A 27,552-nucleotide genomic window follows, 5' to 3' on the forward strand; every position below is an offset into this window, starting at 1 on the left:
CAAGTCACGTCCTAGAGCCATGTGAGTGAATTGTGACCTGGCGACTCAACTTGGATGGAATCTACCAAGGGCCTGGAGTCTGGACTGTTCACATTTAGTGTAGACCGTGACAGGTTGAGGCGGGGGGACACCCCGCACGTCCCCCGCGCTCGCCCGCACCGGGTTAGCGCGGGGGCTGGTGCGGGTGTGCGGGACGTTCCCTCCCCGATTGCAATCTCGACCTGTCGTCTACTATGTATTCATATAAATAGCACAACGCAAAAACAGAATACCACTTTAGCCATAGGTTAAGTTTAATTAACACCCCTGTGTTAGGCCATTTCATGGTCCGGATGGCCCGCTTGGTTGGATTACGGTGACGATGCCAGCGATGAAGATCTGCAGGAACTGTCGTAAAATGATCTGGGGCGACATGGCTTGGTACATTTTGGCATAACTGGACATTTCGTTAAAATGTCTTTTAAAGTTTAATATTAGTGTGGATGGTATACATACAAATATCTGGTGAGATCCTCGATATCGACGAGCATAGAGTCCTGTCCCATGTGCAGCTCGTCGCGCGCCATCAGCAGCTTCACCAGCGAGTCGTTCAGTCCCTCGATCTGCGAGTGCAGCTCGTTCACTATCACCTGCAGCAAGCCACACATTGCCATGTACATCTATTGTCAGGCTGTCTAAACTATGTTCACGCACCACATACTTCGACGTAAGGACGTATGGTCCGCGTATGTATGTATCGGGTATAAGGCGATGGGACGCCCCGCACACCCGCACGTCACACGCGCTCGCCTGCACCGGGTCAGCGCGGAGGCTGTGCGGGTGTGCGGGACGTTCCCTCCTCTCGACCTGTCGCGTACTATACGTGCAATTGTACCCATATAGACGTAAGGCACGCTGACAGAGCCGAGGCGCGGCGTCTTTACATCTACCTGTCTGGCTGTCTAAACTAAGTTCGCGCCCTACATGTAATCCGTGTACATTACACGGCAGAAAGTAATGTACATCGACCTTTAGAAGAAGATAGCAAATTTGTAGAGCATTATCTTAGTCGTTGAGACCGACAAAACGTCATATAGGTATTAGTGACAGAGACAACGCTCTAAAAAGCCGAAATGTCATTTTAAAGGCCGATGTACATTACTTTCTGCCGCGTACTGTATGTATGTGCAACTGTACCCATAGACGCAAGACAAAGCCGAGGGCGGTTTCTTTACAACTCTTGCTGTCAGGCTGCCTAATAAGTTCGCGCACCGCAATATGTCCCAATTACCCTCCTTTTGTGCCTGCACAGCACATACGTTACAGCTACAAAAGATACTTCAGCAAGTTGTTCGCACATCTGAGTCCATAAAAAATCTGAACCCGCATACAGAAGAGCTGTAGAAACTGAGCTCCATGCCTTCGCGAGAAAAAGGAACTAATAAATAATTGTTGAAACCGCAAATAATATATTATCCAAACAAATATTTAACCTATTGTGATCCAATAGTATTTTTTTACTTCAAATCGCGGCCCATTATTTACGGTTTTGACATTGATGTAAGAGAAACGAAAGGGTACCAAAATTTATTGCACAATGGCTTTTGTTATCGAGACGTTACGCGTGAGTCGGCGAGTCTCAAATGGCAAAGGCTGTAAATGCAAGGTCATGTACAAAAAACTGCAGCGCTTAATCTGTACAAGAAACAATTGTAATAGATTATGATATACTTAGTGACTTAAAATGCGAGTAGGTACAAATTTTAGAAGTTAATTTACAAAAAAGACTAGCAACGCACCTCAGCTTCGCACGCGGACTGAGCAATCAATATGTATATATTGGCGTTTGGAACATTCTCGGAGAGAATATTTATTGATAAAAGCTTTGAAAAGACTTAATTGCAGCTAGCAATCCATAATGTTTATCTTCATTCCAGTCAACAATGCGCAAGATTTAACTTAATTTGCACTCAAAATTCGCTAGATTTAACATAATTGCAGCCAAAACTACGCTATACTTTATTTTGTGAAAGCCAGTGTAGTGCATAAATTAAGAAAGACTTGCACTATTTAATCTATAATATGTCAATTAACATGTCAAAAATGCATTAAAAAATCTGTTTTAGAATGTGCAGATAAAGCCCTTTCATATGATACCCCACTTGATATCTTACTTTGAAAATTGAAAAGACTAATAATTATTAGTTCATGAACACATTACCATAGCAAATCGTGCTTTTGACATGATAGTTGATACAGCAAATATGGTGAGTCCTTTATCAGAATTTACGCATAGGAAAAGGTGACTGACTGACTGACTGATCTATCAACGCACAGCTTAAACTACTAGACGGATCGGGCTGAAATTTGGCATGCAGATAGCTATTATGACGTAGGCATTCTGTAAGACAGGATTTTAGAAAATTCATCCCCTAAGGGGGTGAAATAGGGGTTTGAAATTGATATGTGTAGTCCACGCAGACGAATTCGCGAGCATATGCTAGTATATTATATAAAGCTAAAAGCTCTACCTGCAACTGCGCAATGTTCATGTCGGTGAGTAGTTGCCGTGAGACGCGGCGTCGGTCGGGCGCCAGCGGGGCGTTCGCCTTCTCCATGCTGCGTCGCAACATTTCCGTGACCGGCGACACTGCTCGTGCGTGACGTTCATGCTATAATACATTAACGAAAATCAGAACTTCCATATTAATATTATAAATGCGAAAGGTCACGGTTACAACTGTCTGTCTATCAGTATGCTAGTTTTCCATTTGACGAAAACGGATATGGACGGGCCAGGAGATATATTGCAAATGAAATTATTTTATTTGCTAAATATGGGTAGTTTACAAAGGTCTTAATACTTATAATCTAAATAGTCCCCGCATATTTACTGATACTTCAGCATGCAAATATTAATAATAATATATCTACACCTAAAGGTAATTTGCACAATGACAAACGATGTAGGGTATATTATTCAAACTTATTTTATAAAATTATAACTAATTAATAATACATCTTAAATTAGCACTATGATTTCCATGATATATAATTGAGGTAATCTGAGACAGAGTAGAACGATTCATCGCACAACAATTGAAAGAGCTTCCTTTTAAAATGTGTCGTCGGTAGCTTATGCATCCCGGAAATTGAGAAAGGCTACGATTTTACTTATGACATCCCAGCCATACTTTGCTGTTTGTAAGTCTGATAATGATCATTAGGGAAGTAAATAACTCCCGTTCCCGTGGGTACTTCAGAATAAAAAATATATAAAAACACTCTTATTATATAGATATACAACTAAAACAAAAATTAAAAAATTCAAATCAAACCAGTCTACTTTTCGAGTTTTGTGGACACAAACATACTGAATTCTTATATATAAAGATATCCTTACCTCCATTTGTAATCGAGCCTTTTCCTTCGCCTGCGCCAGCGCTATACGGGCCTCTGTCTGCAGAGTAGCTTGTAAAGCATAGAAATCAGACTCCTTCAATTCAATATGTCCTAGCGAATGTGTTGATCGAGATTTTGTAGACTTTAATGTGAGAGACGTTGGACGAAGTTTTGCACCTAAAACATTACATAAAAACAGTCTTAGTAACAATATTATGATGTATTTAGGCATTTTAATAAAATAATTGTAATAAAATATACTCAAGAATAAATTAACCAATTTCATAGTATTCAACAACAACACAGTATGTACATGAACAACATCAAATCAATACAATAATAATTTAATAGATTCTTAATTCTATAACAATAAGTATATTGTTCATCAACCATCAACATAACTGTGAAGCCTATAATTATGCATACTTAAACTGAGACTTAAAAAAACTTAAGCAAAAAACACATGATTTACTGATTTGTGCATTAATTAAATTACTATTATGTATCAAAAATCAAAATATAATTTACTTATAATAAAAACCAAATTATGGTTGGTCAGACCAAGCAATTTTTTGCTAAACCATTTAATATTCTTCTCTATTTGGAATAATATTAAGTTCAACGATCCGAGAAGCATTTGATCTAGTCAGGTAGTTATACACATTATGGAATAAAAAATATACATACAAAAGCAACTACTAAACAGGTAAGTATGTACTCAATAATATAATATTTTCTTTGATATTTATTAAGTAGGCTTCTATTTAGCATTTATTTAGTAATAAGAACTCAAAACATCTACTTGACTTTTAACAATAGCAATTAAAAGATTGTAGTTAACTAATTGCATAACAATCATTGTGGGAACAATCTAAACAATAGTCATATTTACAATTTTTTCATGCAATATAATTTCAACAACTTACCACCCTGGGTATTTGTAACTTTGTCATTTTTTGAAATATTAACAGATAGTGGTCTTGTTTGGTATGGATGGTTAAAACTGTTCTTGCTAAATAGACTTGATTGTGATGCACTTTTACTATTGCAGTAGAAATTTCTCTCTGCATCAGATGCTTGAGATTCATTATCGGAGGCTGTTTCGTTCATAAAGCATATTTGTAGATTTTTCCCTGCACCACCACAGAACCAGAATACACATTTAGTTGAACATTTACATTTTACATAATACAACACAATTTGACTTAACATAAGCTGCATTAATAAAAGTGTAAATGTTAACATAATATTGCAATAGTGATTCAAGGCCAATCGCAATATTTTATCATACATTTCATTTTGCTGTACAATTTTTGATTAAATCCAGAGAAATGGTATGACAAAAAGGTGACTTAACAGATATATATGTTATAATAACAGAAAATGTATCATAAATTATAAGAATAAGAGGATTTGCCTATCACAATAATAAATTCTATTTTAACTGCTGCCAAGCAATTAGCCTTTATGTGTTTAGAATGCAAGTTGAATAAATTACTCACAAGTGTATAATTACTTTGTAATTCTTTTTTATTAATGTTGATAATATTTTCATTTAGGTATTCAGCATAAAAGACAAAACTCAAAAAATCAAGCATCTATAAAGTAGATAACACTTGAAATAAATAGTTGAAAAAAACTTTCTGTATTAGATTTCTAATTTCACTTCAAAGTCAGTAAGTGTGCAATTTATGCCTTTTGTTTTTTGTTAATGCTAGTTGCTCGCGTTTTATTGTTAATGTACTCATAATCATCAACAGCACAATAAGCTATATTCCAAAATTTTTGCTACTCTGTCAGAATTTATTCTCAACTTCATGGGTACTTGAACCAGTTGGTATAAAATTATATTTTGCCATTTTATAAAGATATTCTTTTGTTTTCAACTACTTACTTTGATGATTTGTTTTCTGCACTAGTTTTTTAAATTATTATAACCAAGAATTAGTACAAATTTAGGTTTTTGTATTATATTTTAAGGTTTTGAGATTGACCTAGATTTGAGTTAGTCACGAATCATGATTAATGTTCCAAATTCCCATGTTTTAACCCAACACATTATTTATAATTCAATGAAAGCAACAAACACTTATTTTTAGCAATAGATACACTTAACACATCAACTGGCTAGAGGCTCGGATCATAAACATATTATTAACATAGATAGGTACATGGTTGGGATATAGATACTGCAAAGGATATCTTGTAAGTAATTAATAATATTATAATATGCTTAGGTACCATTTTGAAGTCTGGAATGTAAGCTGGGTTTCTTCCCTGGACGGTCTATGTGACCCAAACTGTAATACTCCTCACTATCAACACCCATGGCCAAACGTTTTCTAATCTCCTCTCTGTCATTGCGTTTCTGAAAAATAACAAATCTTTAAATTGACTAGATAAACATGTCTGAATCTTATCAATATCTATTGCAGGCAATGATTCCTCACATTTCTGTCGTAAGGTGTACTGTCTACAGTGGTAACGATCCTAGTGAATTTGTCCAATATGTTAGGGTTGGTGTCACAGAGATTTGGCCATTCAATTTCAGTTTGAGCGCATTCACCAGCACCAATCGCTCGGGGGCTTAGAGACATATTATTATCATTGTAGTAATAATTGGGGACCGAAACATGAGTAGTAACATTGGTTTCGCTAGGCTTCGAAAATTTTGTTTTAAAATATTGCAAACTTTTTTTAAACCCTGATTTCTCCTTTTCTACTGGACTTATTTCATCAGAAGTCTTGCTAAATTTTCGTTTTATATTCGTTATTAAATTTTCGAACATCTTAAAACTAATCAGTCTTTATTTTTTGGCAAAAAAATGGCACGCTTTTTCACTTTTCGTTGAATCGTAGAGAAAAATTAAAGGTAAAGGTAAACAGACAAAACATAATTCGACGTATTTTCGCCCCATCCTGTCACTCCTGTCATGTTTGACATTTAGGCCAAGGACAAAAATACCCGTTCTATTTTTTTTCTCTTTGTTAAAAAATACTTTATGGTTTATTAGGGTTGTGTTTTCGAACAAAGAGTAGGTAATTAAATAAATATTTAACTTACGAGGCAGCAAATATTATCCACGGTTTCGTGGTTATCATACGTAATTGTATATAAATCCAAAAGAAATCTTGTGTCCTTTTTATAATGTCTTTGTTCCGAATTGAAGTAAGGCATCGACGCCATTATTAACACTTAATTTTTTATTACACCCAATTAACTACGCCTTTGTAGCAAACTTTGTAGCAAACACAACAAAACACGCGTCAGGCTGTCCGGTCAGCTATTGAAGTATGGAAATGGATACAGCAAAACATTAAGTAATAAACGGCAGTCTGCCTACACCGTTGAATCATCGCACCGTAGAAAGCTAAGCTAAGTACCACACTGCCAATGCACCTAAATTATTTTAACAGTTAGGTAGGTAGGTAACTGCTTAATTTTATTCTTGGGTTGCAAGAGACGTGGTAAAATGTGAATGTATCCATTAACCGTTACTTCAATAAGCGCCAATTTCAAAGCTGTGTTGGGAATGATTGGGGTAAATTCGTAAAATGAAAGGGTCGATATTATATTGTAGATACCTATTACCTACCAACCTAAATTTTTAAAATAAATAGAACTTAAAAAAGAAAAAAATTAGAAAGAGTTTGCTGCTTCGTAGAGCGTTGTCTCTGTTACTCATACCTATGTGACATTTTGTCGGTCTCAAGACGGAAACAACGCTCTACGAAACCGCTTTCTCTTTCTAAAGGTCGATGTACAATATTTCCTGCCGGGTACTGTACATAATACCGACCCTTTGATTTTATGACAAGCTGCAACTGATTACCTACTTGTTTATGAATCCTAATTTTAATTAAATAAATAGGTAGGTACCATTTCACAATAATACAAATCAATAAGCACATACTCGTCTTTCGGCTTCCTTAGCTGCTTTTATATGGTTTTCGATTGCATCCAAATCTAACTTCGGTAAAGCTGTTTCTATATTATACACATCAAAGCTCTCTGAAAAAAAATTATGAACTTTATATGTTTTGATCAACCCTCATGTTTTATTAAACTATTTATCGACTACTCTCATAATTACGTATCTAATAATCTAATTGTAAATTTAACGTGTTACCTGCTATTCTATACGGTCAAAATAGACATTCAAGGTTACAATAATTCGCATAGAGCTAAAAATTGGTACGAATGTTGGGAACACCCATTATACTCTTTGGAAACACCACGAATCTATGGAAACACCTATCTCTATGGGGAACACCAATCGATCGATCGATAGAGACTTTTGGTGTTCCCAACATTCGTACAAATTTTTAGCTCTACGCGAAATTATTGTAACCTTGAATATCTATTTTGACCAGAAGCTATAATATAATTTATATCCCGTAGTGTGGAACGAGCGTCATTCTATGGGCACGTAACTCAATTAATAATAATAATGCAAAATATACCGATTACCTACCTAAAGAGCTTCCGAGACGGTCAAGCGGCTTGACGTCAAGCACGTAGATTTTTGCTTGAGTCAAGCATTTTTACCGTTAACAAAGTTAGCTTGATGCTTGAGTCAAGTATTTACAGTACGCGGCAGAAAGTAACATCGGCCTTTAGAATGACATTTCGGCTTTGTAGAGCGTTGTATGATGTATCTGTCACTCATACCTATATAATGACGTTTTGTCGGTCTCAACAACCTTTAGAAGGAGATACCAGATGCTATCTCCTTCTAAAGGTCGATGTACATTTTATATTTTTGCTTGGCATGACGTTCAGACAGTGTTCGAGATTATATGAGAAAAGTGCCGTTTGCTTGATCAAGCCAAAATATAAAATCGCAACAATCACCGTCAAGCATGTATAAATGCTTGATTCAAGCACTAAGCAAACATTGTAAATGCTTAACTCAAGCAAAAATCTACGTGGTGGTACGTCAAGCCGCTTGACCGTCTCGGAATGCTCTTATTACCTACCTACATACAGACTATTCCAAATTCAAAATAATTCACTTACCGAAATCGGATTCTGTATGAGTGACATTTTTACGGACGGATGCAATGTTTTGAGCTTTTGAAATCGCTGTTGTCATATTTTGTAGAATTTTGGGTTCACTGAAACATAATTATAATAACGTGTAATTTTTTTGTTGGGTAATTTTTTGCTCAACGGATCAGCCTGGCTGTCCAGTGCGGAACTGCAGCCAGTATTCTTGGCATCATTCCACATCCACACGGGTATGATTTGTATAGTATATAATGGTAGCTTTAAGTTCTATTGTAATATTTTCATTTAAAAAAAATAACGTTTAGGTACCTAAAAAAGAAAAAATAACAGACTTTCTGCGAATCAAATATAAAAATACTTACGCAAGAGATTTTATTGAACGATGCTGATTTTTAGATATCAAATTATCGTGTGCATTTCTCGTTATCTTCAGATTCTCGTGTTTTAGATACTCGCTAGATTCTCCAGTACAATTTAAAGTACCTGATAGTATGTTATTAGAGTTACTATCAGTTATGATCTCCTTTTTATTCTCAACCCATAATTTATCACGCTCGCGCATTTCATTTAACTTTGGTATTATTTTCCTTAACTCTGTACTTAATTGTTTGATGGTACTTTCAACATTATGACTTAGCTGTTCTGTGTCGTATTCCTCCTCGTAAATATTGATTTCATCTTTACCGTCTGACAATATTGCGTCTTTTATCTTATTATCAACACTATTTTCAATTAATAAAAATGTAGGTCTGCTTATATTCATTTCAGTTCTTGTGTTGGTTTCATTTTCCTTATCCATGTCTGTAATATCTTCCATTTCATGATCATTCATAATATAATCAAGTGAGTCTGCATCACATTTGCTGGGACCATCACTTTCTACTAATTTCTTAATGACATGATTTACTACTTCACTTATATTATTAATAGTGTTTTCTATTGGTTTTGCCAAAGTATCCTTAATATCCTTTCTTAATTCTTCTAGATCATCTTCTATATTTATATTATAATTTAATAATTGCCTTATTTCATCTTCAATTTCCTTATTAAAGTCACCTATAATGTCTTTGGTATGAAAATTATTTTCAATGTCAATATCAGAACAATTCAAATCGTAGTTAATCGAGTCGATATTGTTGTTATTTTGAGAGATAATTTTTAAGAGGTCTGGCATATCATCTTTTCTGGTAGTTGTATCAGGTTTATCAATTTTTAATAACGAAAAATTTTGTAATTTTCTTTGTCTCGTGGTTTCATTATTTTTATTTATGTTATTAAATCCCTCTTCTATAAGATTTCCATTAACGTTATATGATGTTGATTCACTTATTTCTATATCTAAATCGTCGTCCGTCATATCATTTTCCGAATGATTGGAAGATCCAATGTTTGTAGAGTAGTCCTGTAATATAGTAATTTTTAAGGTAAGTACTAAGTAGACAATATTAACCGTATGTATCACATTGCAATGGGATATGAATTTTTATTCTTAATCATCATCGGGCTAATTGGGGCCGTTGTATAAAACATGAGTCTATTTTCGAGTGTAGGTCCTAAGTAAGTATAGCTTCGAGCATTCAACCCATGTATGTAGGTGAAACGACCTTTCATACATAGCGCCGAAAGAGAATAGTGTACCTACTAAGTAATGTTTTGCGTTACTGAGGCTTCTGTTTTTATGTCCATGTTGAATGTTTGCACTTCAATGGTTTCTAACTACGGCCTATTTTTACCTGTAACGTATGCGCTAAATGCTGGAAACCCGGATAGTTTGGATTTACAATTCCCCTGAGAACAGGATGGATGCTTTTTTCAGACATTTCCTCAGAGTCAGATAGCGCAAACGCACGCTCCTCGTCTGCTGGCGTAGAATCTGTGGAATCTTGAGCATTATCTGGAATTATGGAAACGGCACAAGAGTTTTATTATTTACCACTATACATTATATTCCTTGCTAAAAGTAGATTAAATATAATCTACCTTTAGCAAGGAATATATTTTTTATTGTATATGATTCCTTACCTATACAGTTTTCAGGCCAAATAGTATCAGTTGACCGATTGTCATTATGGTTTTTATTATCGTTGAGTATTTTTTCTGTGTCTACATTCTGGTTATTCAATCTATATTGTTTGTTGTATATTCTAAACTCTGAATTGTCTTCTAAAATAATACTTTTAGAACCTATATTTATAGTTCTGTTATCAACATTATCATTAGAAAATATGTTGTAATTTCTATTATTTTGGACGTTATATTCGTCTAAGTTACTATTCGTAGTTAAGCTCGGGTTATCTGAATCTAAGTAGCTTCGGTTGCTTATATCTCGGGGCGAAATTGTGTTTGAATTATTCAGTACTACATTGCCGTTATCAGTGATGTTTGGAATCCTCATGATTACCTGTAAAATACAGAAAAATCTGTTAGAATGTCATCATCTACCCATCACCCGCCCACTACTGCGCACATAATCTCTTCTCAAAATGAGTAGAGCTTAGGCCAAGAGCGGATTAGCAGAATTCTGGTCTGGTGGGCAGCTACATCCGTAGATACCTAGTTATCACCCTATCGGCGAATGCCGTGCCGCCAAGTGATTTAGCGTTCCGGTACGATGCCGTGTAGAAAGTAGAAACCGATAAAAGGGGTAGGTATAGGTTTAATAAAACTGGCATAATGTGTACCCTTTCCCAGTTAGCCCGCTTCCATCTTAGATTGCATCATTACTTAGGGTCCACCAGGAGATTGTAGTCAATAACTTGTACCTATTGGAATAAAAACCTACTTACTAATACTTCAGTCTATTAAATTGACTAATATTATGTAGGTATGTATTAACACGTGAGTAAAGCCGGGTGTGAGATATGTATAATGACTAATATTAGTTAATATTGACTAAGTAATATTACAGAATACAGTTACGTACAGTTAAGTACAGAATTTTTATTTTCTACCCAAAGACGCCAAAGTAATGAAATGTATCTATCAGCTATATCTATCACTTGTACCTACTAATAATAATTTTAGAAACACGCAAAAATTGTACCAGCAATACGTTAGTATTGCAGTTTCATCAATTGAAAGGGATTTGTTTTTCAGATGGTAGGTATATTAATTTAACCAAATAACAATTTATATAGTAGGTACATAGGTAAGTACCTACCTTATGTTTCTTTCCAAGTTACGGAACCCTCGGAAGATGAATCTGATTCGCACTTAACTGGTTTTTTTTCATATACAAATTACGATCTTTCTTATCTTTCTAGGCAGTAGGTACCTAAGTGATGACGCGGAAGTGGTTACTCCTAATGGTTTTTACGCGGCAATGTACTGGAATGCTAAATCGCCAGCCTAACAAATCGATCGATTGGTAACTATTATGTTCATTGTACTGATCTGAAAAAGAAAAACCGGCCAAGTGCGAGTCAGGCTCGCGCAATGAGGGTTCCGTACGACAGTCGTATTTTTCGTCATTTTGCACGATAATTCAAAAACTATGATGCATAAAAATAATTAAAAATCTGTTTTAGAATGTACAGGTGAAGACCTTTCAATGATACCCCACTTGATATAGTCACTCACTTCGAAAGTTGAAAATACTAATTATTAGTTCATGACCACAATTTAATTTTTTTGTGTGATCTAACCCTAAATTCACGGTTTTCAGATTTTTCCCCAAATGTCAGCTATAAGATCTACCTACCTGTCAAATTTCATGGTTCTAGGTCAACGGGAAGTACTTACCCTGTAGGTTTCTTGACAGACAGACAGACAGACAGACAACAAAGTGATCCTATAAGGGTTCCGTTTTTCCTTTTGAGGTACGGAACCCTAATAACACGAATAGGTACAAAGAAAGAAATTAAACCGGTCAAGGTTAAGTTGGGGTTCGTGCAATGGAAAGTTAGAACTTTCATGTCAATAATGCTGGTCCATTACAGAATGTTTTCAGAGAACAATGTACCTAGGTACCTACCCTCGGAATATAGAATCTCTATTCTGAGACTGTTCTTATTACAATAAATACGAATATGGTAAATACTTATCTACAAATACCTACCTATGTATATAAATAAAAGAATAAAGCTGACTGACTGAACGATCTATCAAAGCACAGCTCAAACTGAAAATGAAGCCTCAATAGCTCAACCGGTAAAGGAGTGGACTGAAAACCGGAAGGTCGACGGTTCAAACCCCGCCCGTTGCACTATTGTCGTACCTACTCCTAGCACAAGCCTGACGCTTAGTTGGAGAGGAAAGGGGAATATTAGTCATTTAACATGGCTAATATTCTTTTTAAAAAAACTATTGGACGGATCGGGCTTTTTGGCATCCAGATAGTTCGACATAGACATCTGCTAAGGGATTTTTAAAAATTTGGACGGATCGGGCTTAAATTTGGCATGCAGATAGATCGACATAGACATCTGCTAAGGGATTTTTAAAAATTCAATCCCTAAAGGGGTAAAATAGAGGTTTGTAATTTGTTTAGTCCACGCGGACGAAGACGCGGGAATGAGCTAGTACCTACCTAATAAAATCGGTACCTGGTAGCTACATGGAAACTAACCGATTAATGTAGGAGGGTGGATGTTACTTTAGACCAAAGTCTTCGAACAGTGCGTGTTGCCAGTGATGACATATGGATCCGAGACATAGTCGCTAACTATGGGCCTCATAAGAAAGCTCAGATTTACTCAGTGGGCGATGATTAAATCAGAAATGAGGAGATTTGTTTCTATGTAATGGCTTTTAGCTGGTAAAAGTAAGTCATAAAAACAGTAAGTAGTTGATATAAGGTTTATGCTAAAAGTATTGAGATTTATATAGCATGGATTGTAATCGTGTACATAGTGGGCCCTATTATTATATATTATTATTATTAATTAATTATATGTCTAATTAATTAGAACTCATTTAATTGACATTTTAATTAGGGAAGTACGAATTTGTCAAAACCTATCGTTTAATTTTCGGATATTAATTCGGATTCGGAATTAATATGGGTTTTAAACAATTAAGTAGGTCAATTATTCACTTGCTTCAATGGTGAAGGAAATCTACATACTCTAGTGAAAGGTGTGTGAAGTCTGCCAATCAAGCACTGGGGGAATGTGGTATTATGGTCTAATACCCTTCTCATTCTGAGAAGAGGATCGTGATCGAACCTATGATAGGTGATGATGAAGATGATGATTATACTTAGTCTTGGTTGTCCTTAAGTACGAGAAGGTAAGTATTTATAGTCTAGACTGTCGTTTTATCCCTTATTGAAATAACTGAATTATTGCCTTAAGGACGTGACGGACGAGGCTGAGATGGGATAACATTTGTATTAACTTTTATTAATAACGCTTCGTGACTTTGCAATTTTGGGGTCCATGCTATCATTTATAATCTACTATAACCAGCCAATTCAAAATGGACTGAAGTACATAAAGTATATTATTTATTATGTTGTTCTACATATGCTTTCTAAAGTTAAAGAATTGAAATAGTTATCATCATCATCGTCAACCGATAGACGTCACGGACTTCCGCATGCCACAGCCTTGCGCCGCCTGAATCCAGCGGCTCCATGCGACTCGTTGATGTCGTCCTTCTACATTAAAAGGGGGCTTTTCTAGCATCGCGCTTTACGGTGCGAGGCCGCCATTCTATTACCTTGGGACACCCAACGTCTCTCGGTTTTTTCGAACTAAAATTTAAAATTATTTAAGTAGTACGAGTAGTATGTAATTGTTGGTTGAATCAAATAAGGTAGTATACCTACTAGGCACTACCGTAGTTCAGCGTATTGCACATGGCTAGCTGCCAACGAATTGATTTTTGCTTAGAGACGGCGCCCTAGAGCTCATCCATTTATTAAGGACATCCTTTTTTCCTGGCAAAATAAAACTGGCCTTCCACATACGTAAAGCAATAAAATAACAGGCGTGTAAGCGGCTTCCCATCCCACGCATCGCATGTCCTAAGTAGACTTTATTGTAATAGACTTATGTGTGGATTTATCTTACGTCACCGATATACTTATTAATAGTATCAAACCAATCACGGATCTCGAATAATGTGTACCTATACCTACTTACTAAGAATGAATACAATCAAATTAAATTATCTACTGTTATAAGGCACCAATAATACAGTTTGTGTGATATGAAGGCACGTCAACAAAATCAATAAATACAATTTTCCATTGTCTCAAGTCTGACTCGAAAGACAATTACTAAATGTTAATTGTTAAGAAACTTGAATTTTTATCATAATGGTTAAAATAATCCCTTTTCGTTAAACTGTGCTACTTCTCAACTAGCTACTAACCAATGTGAAATATCTAGAATTGTAATTTTTAAACATAACCATTGCCTGTTCTAGTAATCTAAATAATATTCTAATTCTGTACCTCATAATGAAAAAAAACTGAACCCTTATAGGATCTGTTTGCTCTCTGTCTGTCCGTGTCAAGGCCCTTTTTCTCAAAAATGGCTTGAGATATCAATAATTCTAAATACTAAGGTCAATGACCTCGGATCCTCAGTTAACAGTTTCCGATTCTCGACTAAAATACGTCTAGAATCAGAAGTTTGAATTTTCAGTTATAGGTAGAGGAGTAAGCTCATATTATAATACACTCAATTCATTAAAAAATATCTTTGGGTCTTAAACCATAGTCGAGTTCAAATCAAGGAAATAAAACCATTTAACCTAATTAATTCATCAATCATCATTTTCAGAATATAAATATTTCAACCAAGTCATAAAAATTAATGATCTTTAAAAGTATGATCTGAATTCCAAGTAGAGGTACCTACTAAGAATAAAACATCCTCGGTAAGAACCGCATAAAATTCTAGTATTGTTTGCATAATTGCACAAAGGTCAAAATGATCAAGGCTCAATTATCTTTTTCGATTTTGCTTTATTTTTCTTAGGCGTGGAAAATACAGCCGACATGACGTATCACCTTCTCTTCATATTTTTATTACGGGAGGTTTATTATTTTTCTGGTCATATTTTACTCATCCGTTTTTATTTTATTTGTTGAACGAATAAGTAGATATGAAAGCCAAAAAATTAGCTGCTGCGTAGGATTGGCCATTCCGAATAAAAATGTTTGCTGATTGCAACTCCCTTTTGCAATTTGATGACCCAGTACTAAGTGTAAAGAACACGATTTTTCTTCGAATTAGCCGTTCTATATTCAGTGCTAGCTGACAAACTGACCACGACGTTGTCTGTCCACGTGGATTTAGATTTTTAAAAATCCCGCGGGAACTCTTGGATTTTCCGGGATAAAAGTAGCCTATCTCACTCTCCAGGTCTTGCAAAAAACCGGTCAAGTGCGAGTCAGACTCGCGCACCGAGGGTTCCGTACTACAGTCGTATTTTTTCGATATTTTGCAAAAAATTAGATATGCATAAAAATAAATAAAATTCTGTTTTAGAATGTACAGGCAAACCCTTTCATATGATACCCCAGTTGGTATAGTATGGTATATCTTATATACTTTGCATTTTTATGTGATGTAACCACAATTTCACGGTTTTCTGATTTGTTCCTTTACTTGTGCTATAAGACCTATCTACCTATCTTTCATGATTCTAGGTTTTCTTGACAGGCACGGCGGACAGACGAACAGACAGACAGACAACGAAGTGATCCTATAAGGGTCCTTTTTTGTTTTGAAGTACGGAACCCTAAAAAACACGTCAATCCGTCCGTCTCCGTTGCAACGTGATTGAAGGACAAACCAAGAAACAAACACACCTTTTACTTAAATTATAACATGGGTAGTAATGTATTTCAGTAAAATTTCGATTTATTTACAAAATTGACGTTGAAATATAAATTTAGTTTCAGTATTGTCATAAAGTATGTGGAAGTCCGTACAAGAGACCTATATCCAGCAGTGGATGTCCACTGTTGAACGATGATGATTGTCATAGAGTTATAAAACAAAATTCGTTCGAATCTTTTTTTTTCTATCAAGGCAACTCCCAAAGTCTTCGAATAAAGTAATTTTCCTTATTGTTGTTTGAGCAAACCTTGGGGCATATCTTTATAGCGTAACCCACAGTTTTGAATAAACACAAACAGCTCACTCTTTGGTCCTTTCTTACGTTTATTAAATAAAACGCTTAGTTAGAATAGGAATAGGTAACTCATAGTATTTCCTATGAGTTACCTACCTATTCAAATGCGGTGTTGCATCTAAAATCCTGAGTGAAGCGCGGGGTTTAGGAGCGCCCAAGACTAACCTCACAAGACAATAAAATTAAAATCTTCGTATACTTAAATAGGTATCTACCTACTCTTTTGAAAAACATTGTATAGCTGTTAATATATATTATAAAATTTTGCTTTATTATTAGGACTGCGATCAAGATTGTAATATATTGCAATCAGCCACGATAAAAGTTACTACATTGACTGTTACTAATAAATTATTATTAATATATAATTTAAAAATCAGATAATTAATATAAAAACAGATAGGTAGGTATTGGACTAAGAGACAGCGCGTGCCAGACCTTCGTTATTTTATAAAAACTGAAAGTTTCTATACGTATTGTCCCCAACACAGGGAGGAACAAGTCCTAACATAAATAAACTACGGTGGGGTTAAAAACTTTTTCTACTGCATTTTAACTTATTTTCAAAAATACACAATTATTTAATTATTAGTAAGTATCATAATGTTTTGTTTTAATAATGTAACAAGCGAACAAAAGGCCTTCAAATGAAGTAATTCCCCGATATAATTGTTAATTGTGCGGCGTTACAGCCTTTGTTTAGTGTAGTCAATTTAGGCGCAATGCGAAGCCTCCGTTCCCTTTAGCTCTGAATAAACAAAGTCTATTTGCTAAGTTTATTACGGTAGAGGAAAACATCGTGAGGAAACTTGCACGCCTGAGATTTCTCCATAATATTCTCAAAGGTTGTGAGGTATTCCAATACGCACTTGCCCAGCGTGGTGGACTATGGCTTAAGCTTAGATGGTGGGCCCGGCGGCGATGGGTTGATGATAATTTGTTTTATTTCAATTTTTTTCAATTTAGTTCAATTACAAGTTAGCCCTTGACTGTGATTTCACTGATAGTAAGTGATGACAGTCTGGTGCAAGCGGGCTGACTTGGGAGTGGTATGGCGTTTTATATCCCTCACTTTCTACGCGGCATCGTACCGGAACGCTAAATTGCTTGGCTTGCTTCTCTTGCTCTTGCTAAAATGATGACGATAATGTTTATTAATATACCTATATTTAATATACCTACATTGTACTATTAAACGTACTTTTCTAAATGCTTACTTGTTTTGTCTATTTTAAATGTACTTACTATTTAAAATGAAAAGCTATGCTAAGTTAATTATACTTAGTACGATAAAGATGTTTTATGTTTATAAGAATTGTACCTAACACTCCTTAATTTTTTTATCTAATGCATGATTCATTTAAATGTTATATTTTATCAAGCAATATAATTTATTCATATATTATATCAATAAATATCATAAAATCGTACAAGAAATATTTATCACTTTTTATTTTCAGATTTTTCTCTTTACTGGTGCTACTCGACAGGTCTTGACTCTTGACCATGCTCTTGACAGACATAGACAGACAACAAAGTGATCCTTTTGTTCTCTAGAGATATGGAACCTAAAAAAAATTAAATAAATACATGTATCTCATGGCCTCCGGAATGCGGCAATAGCAATTGTTTTATGTACTTATTATTGAAATGAATACTAAAGTAAGAATATTTTTATTTCTATGGTTTGTTAAAGACAAAGAGGGAATAGGTATTAATAATAATATAAAACGTCTTATTTTATCAGTCAAACCTATTTATGATTTTTTTTAAAGTTTGTTTTAAAATAGAATGTATTTTTATATGATTTTCATATTTAAAAACAACATATTCGAATGGTTCCTTTGAAAACACATCTTTTTAAAGCAAGTTATTCGTCCTACTTAATTCAAACAATTTAGAAAACATTTTATTTCAACCATAAAAATATACACAACCTAAGCGATGTTTAAAGACATCGTCCTCAACTTCAAAGGAGTGGTGCTAAGTGTCTGTCCTATTAAAAGTTCAAGCAGTTCCAGAGCGACGTAGAAAATGTTAGCCTATTTAAAAAATATAATTAATTCACGTTATAAAATTGTACGTACCTACTCGTACTTATCTCCTTTCTGTTTCTGAATGACGAGTTTCATGTATTTTATGAAGTAGGCCTAATAATTTAAAAATAAAATAATTAAAAAACATGAATAAGTAGTCATTAAAAAACAGTATAATTAAAGCTTACTATTCTACAGGATAGGTAGGTAACTGCGCCAGTAGGTACACGTTGGAAAACATTATTTTATCATGAAAATGTTTCGCTCACATAAATAAGCACCCATAGATACTGGTCAAGTGAGAGTCGGACTCGCACACGAACGGTACCGTCGCGTCGTACCATCGTATATATATACCTACAAGAAATAAAACATTTTTCATGGTGACCATTTTGAAATATTTATTACTTATTTGTTTTTATAGCGCCAATAGAAACTTTCTACCGTAATAACGGATCATGAGATACAGCCCGCCGACAGACAGACGGATGGACGTTCGAACGGACACCGGAGGCTTAGTAATAGAGTCCTGTTGTCATCCTTCGGATACGGAACCCTAAAAAATGCAATAACTTTTAATCCTGAACAATCAAAAAGTTCACTCGGGAACAAAATCAATTTGAAGCGGTCGGAGCAGCGAGTCCGTTGGTAAGTACTGAAAATGTATTGCAATAATAATATTTTAATGAAACTTTTGATTTAATACCACGATCCAATTTCGCTTTTATGTTACAGTAAAGGCCAAAATGTTTCTAGGTTACTTCTTTTCGGGGCGACCTTAATTATTCTTGTCCATACGAAAATACAGGCTCTACCACAATTTTTCCACCCAGTGGAAGGGGAAAGGGGGAATGAGATGGTAAAAAATATACATATTCATAAGTTGTATATCTCATTATACACCATTTATATCCCCTAAAAATGTAGTGCGGGCGTGACCTAGCGCCTGACGATAACGTGGGACCACCAAAGCCATAGCTCTTGCATTATACTCAGGACATTCCTCCAGTAGCCACAACCAAACCCAAAATATTCGCATTAGATACCTAACTATAATTTATTGTTTCTGGAACGAATCATTTTTAACTGAAATCCAAATCATGGCGGTTATTCGCTAAATTAGTGACCATCACCGAATGAAAGCCACCAACCTCATTTGACATTTATTTTCAATCCATTCAAGGTTTGCTACGAAATATTTTTATATTGCTCAGTGAAGGAGCAATGTAACTTAGCATAGGATCATTGTCAGATGAGTTTGATGACTTCTTCAGTACCATAGATCCCATCCACACGCAGCAGCAGGTTATGTTGTATACAGTAGACTGAAGAGTATAATCGGCCACTAAAACGCCAAGCATCGTTTGTGGACTATGAGAAAGTCTTCAGTTCCGTGAAACTTGGGCTGTGTTGAGGTCTTTACATTGTAGACCTAGGGCACACAATCCAGTTAGGTCCGCCGAATCCAACTCAGCTGGGTAGCGTTCAGGGAGCATCGAAATGTCGTGCCGTCTTCTCTAAACGTCCTCAGTGTTTAAAGACCAAAGTCTTCGAACAGTGCGTATTGCCAGTGATGACATACTATGGATCCGAGACGTGCTTGCTAGCTATGGGCCTCATAAGAAAGCTCAGAGTCAGTGGACATCTATCGGTTGAAGATAATAATGATGATGATCACTGAGTTAGCAAGTGCTTTCGAATCGTCAAGTGACCGCGGGTTCAGAATGACCTTCCCATGAGAAAAACTAGTAAGCAACCCTTCGTCTGATTTGAAATAGCAGTAGGTCGACGTCCTAGTACAAACCGAGTTTATGGTGTCCCCAATCTAGTGGTTATTTACAGCGAGTGAAGATGGCGTGACCCGGCGCGCCTTCGCCCTTTCCCTCTCTACTTTAACTGCCACTACATTGATGGACAACTTAAGCGTGTACTTTCAGCGCACTGAAATGGACATTATAATAGAGGTTAATGTTTCAGCGATACTGAAAACTACACAAACCTTTCTAGATTTACTAAATCCCTTCACATTTTATTTACAGGAATGATCTTGCTTCTAGGGCAGGTCTAATCAGACCTGGAAACCTTTTTTTCATTGCGAATAAAAGTCGAACCTGTCTTCTTTTTTTTTTATAGTAACTTTGAAATATTAAGGCCACGGAAACACAACGCTTAGCGGAAACGTACTTAGCGCGGCTTTTTGAAGTTGTTGGAGGGAACGTCTTTACAGTTCCAAAGTACTATATTTAAACATTTATTTACATATATAAACGTAACACATATATTAGTAGAAATTTCATACAATGCAAAGAGAAATTAACTAGACGTGCAGAGAAACGAACCAATTAGGAAATATGTACCTAGACGTCAGACGCTTTTGTGAAAAACTGCCAGCCAAGTGTGTACAGAACACTCTTAACGCGAAGGTAATTTTCTTCTACCTAGCTAGACAGTTATTCAAAACAAAGCAGCGCTTAAAAACGTAATTACATTATAATCATAATTACATAGATGAAATTAGGTCTAGTTCCGATATCTAACTATATATTTCGAAAATATATTATACCTAAATTTTACTTGACAGAAACAAGCATATTATGTAGGTAGCTATCTAGTCACATGAGGAAAATCGATAGTTAAAAATATGTTCTTTCGTTGTGTTAGAAAGCCAGGCTTTTCCAAGAAGTAATCAATCATTTCTTTATTGGTCCAAAAGGCGCTACAACCATAATATAACAACACGAACATAGATAGGTACTTGTACCTAAACTTCCTATACTGTACAAGCATTGTAGAACCAAATAATAAAATAAATTCCTATCAAAAGCAGAACAATAGTCATAAAATATAAGTAAGTATTTTTTTACGAATACAATAAGCAATTATTTATCCTTTTATTTAGGACAACAAAACTAAGTTCTTTGTAAATGCTTATTACTAATTTCTAAAAATTGTTAAGTTGCTTGGTAGTTTTATTCCTAATTGCTAAGTAATAGTTGAGACGCGTTTTTTTTGGCCTCTATCAACTCAAATTATTTCAAATTTTCTGCTTTTACTCGAAGAATTTTACAACGGGGCGGCCAGGGAGAATTTTACTTAGTCGCACCATAAGGGTTTCTTTTGTTAACATTTTGGTACGGAACCTATAAAAACTGTACCAACGGGTTCGGAAAACAGAGCCGGCAAGTAATAGTACCTAAGTAAGTAATACAAAATTAATGTATTGTACCTCTCAACGAAATAGATCAGGGCACATTCCTAGCGGGGGCGTTAGAAAATGCATCGCATAAGTAAATTTCATTCTTACAATATAGAGAAGGTAGAGTAAATGGACCGGTCGGGTCGTAAATAGTCCTTACAACCGTTCGGTATAGCTCTTCTTTACGTATCAGACTAAAGGGCATCACACACGGCCGCAAGACTCGCAGGAGGTGCAAGAGCCATAAGAGACGCAATTTTCAGTACTGAATATGCAAGTGACGTCCGCAACATCGAGCGCACCCTTATATAAATATAAAAGGCCCTAAATAAATTAAAAAAAAAGCGCCACTTCTGCTGCCTGCATGCTGCTGAATTTGTCAAACGAATGTCGAGGTCCATCTACAAAATGTATGTATGAAAGGTATAAATAGGAACATACTCTTTATTGAGCCTTCAACTTTATTCTAGTTGAACGATTCGATTCAGCTTCCTCTAGTATTCATTATATCGATCAGGCCTGGGCTGGGACAAAACTAATTGGAAACTAAGTAACTTGATGAAAGTAGATAAGTAGTCAACAACCAAGGAGTATCTAAGTAATATATTTAACTTAAAATTAAGTTAAATTGCATCATCACTAACTGAAATCGAAACGGAAACGTTGTTGCCGAAGAAACATAATCGTTACAATTCAATCAGATATGTCGAATTGGATCAATAGAGTCTTTGAGACTTATTCCAACAAAATAACACGGAATTACAGCAAGCTAACTGTAGTACCTACAATGTTCTGTAATAACGTGTTCAAGTTGCTGAAGAATCGTTTCAGTGAGCATACAAGAACCATTCAAAGTTTTTTTTAAACCATGTCAATTTTAATTAATACAGCAGTGCCGTTCTTTAAAAATAAAATTTTAAATAAAATGTAGTCCGTAAACAAACTATTCAACCGAATCTCGCCAGTCCATTCACTGAGGGGAGTACTCAGCATAAATGAATGACTAAAATATAGGAAAAAAAACAGTCTTGACGCGCTGATGTTATTTATTGCAACAATTTTGGAAGAAGCTGAAACTCTACTTTATTTATTTATTATACTTTGGATGGGAAGAGCTTTTTTTACGACAAAAATAAAACGTTCGATGACGTCGTGCCGGTGATTGAGCAAGCTCCGCAAGCTCGTAATAATCATCAAAACGCTATATTTGTTTCACTCGCAGAACTCCCTTAATTTTTCAGTAAAAGGGGCCAAAATGTACGCAAGATCGGGAGGTATCGTTGAAATAGCTATTTTTGAGAGGGGTAGCTGTATTCTTATTTGCAGCCATAAATAGTGCAGAAATAATTTGGAATTTCATGATATTTTAAGTAATGTAACAATACTTAAGTATTTCATAATAATATTTTGAAAATATTTCGTACCCGAAGGGTGCCGAAGGCACCCTATTACTAAGCCTCCGCTGTCCATCCGTCTGTCCGTCTGTCTTTCAGTGGGCTTTATCTCATGATAGGTAGAGAATTGAAGTTTTAACAAGTAATAAAAAACCAAGATGTCAAATTTCAAAAAAAGTACAAAGTGTTACGTTCTTGTACGATGGAACAGAGCCCTTCGTCTTATCCCATATCTTTTTAGTCTTATCCCACTAAGTTGGTCCGCTATCCAGCATACTCTATCTAGCACACGTTGCCCGGTCTTGAGCAGTCACATCTCCTACCGTTCAAGCCCTATTCCATGAATAAACCAACAAGAATCGGCCATTATACCCATTGTTAAACTGTGACCATACCTGACCTAAATCCGATAGGTTACAACTTACGCTGTAAGTGTCTTTTTTTACAAGGGGCTATCTACCAAACACAAAAGTGCGCATGGTTTCATTTTACCGGGTATTCAACAAATTATGGTACACTCAAAAAGTGTAGAGCATCGATGGGGTTATTCATTATAGTCGTATTGCTCATTGCTGAGGGTCGTGACTCATTTCCAATAATCACACAATGGCAGAAGTTCTCTTGGGATAATAATGCGGTGGGTACCCAGATCCTTCCGCATTCAACTCACTAAGAGAACGAGATTTAGATTCTTACGTTTTTACAGTTATTATCAGATGTTAGTAATAATAAGCAGGACCGACGCGCGACGGCTTAACGTACTATCTGAGACACGGATGAAACGAAAAGGCCAAATTCGGACCTCCAAAGTCGATCGTCCATCCAGTTACCGCATTGGGTCAAAGTTGCTTAACAATCTCAATCGATTGATGTGATTTGTCACAACTAGGCCACACCCCACATATTATCATTATCACGCGGATTCTATACTAAGTACGACTATAAAATATGCTTACATATTTAAAGCCGTAAAACAAGGATTTACATTTACCTAATAGCTATGCAATCTTAGCGTGCCTTTATAGCCCTGGATGAACCGAAAATAGAACTCAAGAATATTTTGAAGGAGCCAAGCACCGCCTTGCAATTCCCTAAAGGCCTCAATCCATTCCTAAATATAAAAACTAACGTTTATAATTTGGATTGACCTATGCTTTTTATCCTTTGTTCATTTTGAGAGAAGATCCGTTTTCAGTAGTGGGGTGGCGAAGGGATGAGATAATGATGATGTTTTGTAAACTAAACCTACCAGCATGAATCTAGTCAATTGTTCATTTGTATTTTGAACATAATATCCTTTTGTTATCTAGTCGTGACTTTTTTTATAGTAAATGCTTCGTGTTGTTCTTAATCTGCCTGTATGTAAGGAGTATTACTTACTAAATGTAGTGGCCATTTACAAGTAAACACAACATTTACTTAAAAAATTGGTTATAAAAAATAAATAAATCGAGAGACTTTACAACAATAAATCGAGGGAAATCTGTATCTATACTAATAGTGGAGTCAATGAAGCTTTTCGACGGAAGTCCTCAGAAACAGCTCCGATTTTGTTTTTTTTAATGTTATTTAAAATCGGAAAGTTTGAGAGCGTAAATAATAAATTTATTTATTAATAAAATTAATTAAGTTGTCAAAACAGCTAATTATAAAATCTAGTCATTATACTTAGGGACTTTGATAAAATAGTAGGTATGACGAGAATACTTCATTATTACACGTATACTAACAGATTGATTGTAACCCATTTATTGGGTGAATATTTTGTATCCAGTTCGTAACATTGACTTAGGTTACCTAATGTACCGATCACTGAAGCAACAATTACAGCCAATCAATAGCTATTGAAATATAATTATTATTCTTATTATAGGTTTCAGTTTGTATCGTTTCATTAGCCCAAAAGAGTACTTACCTACCTAAATAGGAAAAAATCATTAGATACCCAGTTAGATTAGATATCCCTAGAGTATGGATATCTAGGTATATATTTTATTTTTCAATGTTAGTTAGGGTATTAATAAATACAAAAACTTCAGAGACAAGGTCTGAAGGAATTCCAAAAATATTATTTATCCTAATATATTTATAATATTATTACAATTTTTGAAAAGAAACAGAGCATAGAGCTTGAATGTAATTAGAAAAAAATACCTATACAATGTTTTTTCAAAATCCATTTCCAAGAACTGCGTCTCGAAATTGTAACGTCATGAAAGCATGCATTGTGCAACGTATCGCGCAACCAATTATTCCACGGACCCTTAGATTATGATTCTTGGATATGTGTACTGTGCTCTTAATGTACAGAAGTTGGTTAAAATATTCTATTTTAGGAACAGTACCTGTAAAGGGCGCCATCCTGGCCATAGTTCAGCGCAGCCACTGAATAATAAATGCAGCAAGCAAGGTTATCCTACAATTTTGCTATCCCAGGCTCCGATGCAGCGATGTTACGTCTTCGATGCACGACCACTATACACAGTCAGCTATACAAAAGTACGTCACTCAAGTTAGCGAGATATAGTAAGTATAAAGAATGGTTAGGCGGTGAGCTTAAACGTGCACCCCTCACGCTCGTCGTTGCAAAATGATCGCGTGGCGAGGGCACCCACCCGCTCACCCGTCGCGCCGGCTTTTCATGCAAGCCAGCCATTGAAAATTTCCATTTTTTTCTACAAACAAGAATAAAACCTCTTTATGAAACCTTCCTAAAAGCCACAACGTTTTTATTTTATCATGCTCTGCAACATTGTTATAAAGACTTCAACGATATTAGTGTGTTTTTCTAGTATTTCTTGTAGTTAACAAACTTGTAATCATTAGCATAGCTAAATTATATTCATTTAAATGAAAGGGAAGCGTACCTTAGTATTCATATAAGGTTTGGTTAATGTATAGTAACAATAAATGATGATCTTTGCAAAAACCTGTAAAACTTAATTACATACTGAATTAAGCTCTATAATATTTTCGACGTGAATGTCCAAATAATACTAAGTATATGTTTTCAAGCCATTGAAAATACATTTCTTTTCATCAATTCCGTAAATTTTACGCTGTACTAATTCTATATCAATATACTTAATATGACCGAAAATGCTGCCTCCTATTGCTATTGTATCCAGTTAGATAGCATTCATTGGTCAAACAGAGCGTCGCACTTTAGAGAGATGTCGCCCATAAAAAGCTTTCAGTAAAGAAAATGCTTTCAGGAGTTCTATCAACCAACCTCCAATCTTATCCAAGGCTTTACAGTCTTCAAAGAGATGGCGCAGGGGTGGTTAAAACTTCTAATGTGGTTCGAACACAGTGAATGTTAAAACACTCTACATTGGTTGGAACTTTCGTAGCTCGTAGATGTTCGTAGCCATTCGTAGCTTCCCACCCTCGTAGCTAGATGGCGTACTCAATGCGTCTACTGAATCAGCTTAGCTTGTAGTAGGAATGTAATCTGCATTTCTTATGAATCTACCTACTAGAATATCTACGATAATAGAAATATTATTTTAATTAGCTAAAATTTATCATAATCAGTGGTTAAAGGAGTAACTTTTCGCATTTCAGAAAAAAAATGTATTTTTTAAGAATAGGCTAAAGAAATATGTTGCGGACAATATTGTTTAACTAGAACTTGTAATTTGCATAAAATTTAAATAGTTAATAAGTTAGATAAAAAATATTATAATTAGGTATAGACATAGTTAAGTATTATTATAGTAAAATTTAAAAATTGAATTTGTAATGCATGCGTCTGTGTTAGTAGTTACTAAAATGTATATATAATTAATCTTAATGTAAGTGAACAGTATGTTCTTTTTGAGAATAAAATTCTTTAAACCGAATGTTACAGATTAACGCAAAAATGATCAAAACTTATTTACAAAATATGTATTTACTTACCTAATTATATGTATATAAAGAGTCACTACATTTATTTAGACCAGAATGAATATGGGTATACGATAAGAGGGTAAATAAGGAAAATAAATAAGTTAACACGATTGTATGTAACATAAACTGCGGTACAATCAAGCGTTCGTCTTAATTCAAGTCACGTAATTCACGGCTGTAGCAGAACTCAGTTGGCACAATCTACACGTGAACTGAGAGTTCATAAATTCTTTACTTAACTTGCCTTGACTAAGTACCTACTAAGTAGCTCTGTCTTTCTCTGAGTCGTATTTCTTATTGCTAAAGTTTATGATCCCTTTTCATTAATTTCATTATCATAAAGGTTTTATTGTTGTTGGCTACCATAAACTATTTTAGCTTTTACTTCTAAATCTAAAATAGGAAGCTCAAAAGATTTATTAAGATTATTTTTATCGTTATTACCACAGTAAGCACCCCACATGATGAATTATTGATTTTTTAATGCCTCGAGGGGAAAAAGGAAAGCCTAATTTCCTATTCCTAAAGGGAGGCAAGCGAGGGAGCGAA

At 35.2% G+C, this 27,552-nt stretch overlaps 2 protein-coding genes across 6 annotated transcripts in view; one reads left to right on the forward strand and one right to left on the reverse strand.

The window, feature by feature from the left end:
* The window catches only part of Schip1 (Schwannomin interacting protein 1), a 374,012-nt gene that overhangs the window by 339,849 nt on the left and 6,611 nt on the right, over window positions 1–27,552 (reverse strand). For 2 of the 5 annotated variants that reach the window (XR_011236653.1, XM_034970463.2), the window contains exons 1-11: window positions 25,455–25,711; window positions 10,415–10,793; window positions 10,126–10,286; window positions 8,755–9,794; window positions 8,402–8,499; window positions 7,296–7,393; window positions 5,623–5,749; window positions 4,308–4,514; window positions 3,383–3,558; window positions 2,511–2,651; window positions 496–629 (exon numbers count right to left, since the gene is read on the reverse strand). Coding sequence is in view for 4 of the 5 variants with exons in the window: in XM_034970463.2 (XP_034826354.1) it covers window positions 496–629; window positions 2,511–2,651; window positions 3,383–3,558; window positions 4,308–4,514; window positions 5,623–5,749; window positions 7,296–7,393; window positions 8,402–8,499; window positions 8,755–9,794; window positions 10,126–10,286; window positions 10,415–10,787 (2,555 nt within the window). In the remaining variant the exon portion in view is untranslated. Of the gene's footprint in view, window positions 1–495; window positions 630–2,510; window positions 2,652–3,382; window positions 3,559–4,307; window positions 4,515–5,622; window positions 5,750–7,295; window positions 7,394–8,401; window positions 8,500–8,754; window positions 9,795–10,125; window positions 10,287–10,414; window positions 10,794–25,454; window positions 25,712–27,552 lie in introns of those variants that run through there. The other 3 variants (XM_069498145.1, XM_069498142.1, XM_069498148.1) reach the window with 3 other exon arrangements.
* LOC117984032 (uncharacterized) overlaps window positions 1–27,552 on the forward strand; it is a 218,296-nt gene that overhangs the window by 153,459 nt on the left and 37,285 nt on the right. The window lies entirely within an intron of this gene.

This window comes from Maniola hyperantus, chromosome 1, assembly GCF_902806685.2.
Source record: "Maniola hyperantus chromosome 1, iAphHyp1.2, whole genome shotgun sequence".
Taxonomy (NCBI): Eukaryota; Metazoa; Arthropoda; class Insecta; order Lepidoptera; family Nymphalidae; genus Maniola; species Maniola hyperantus.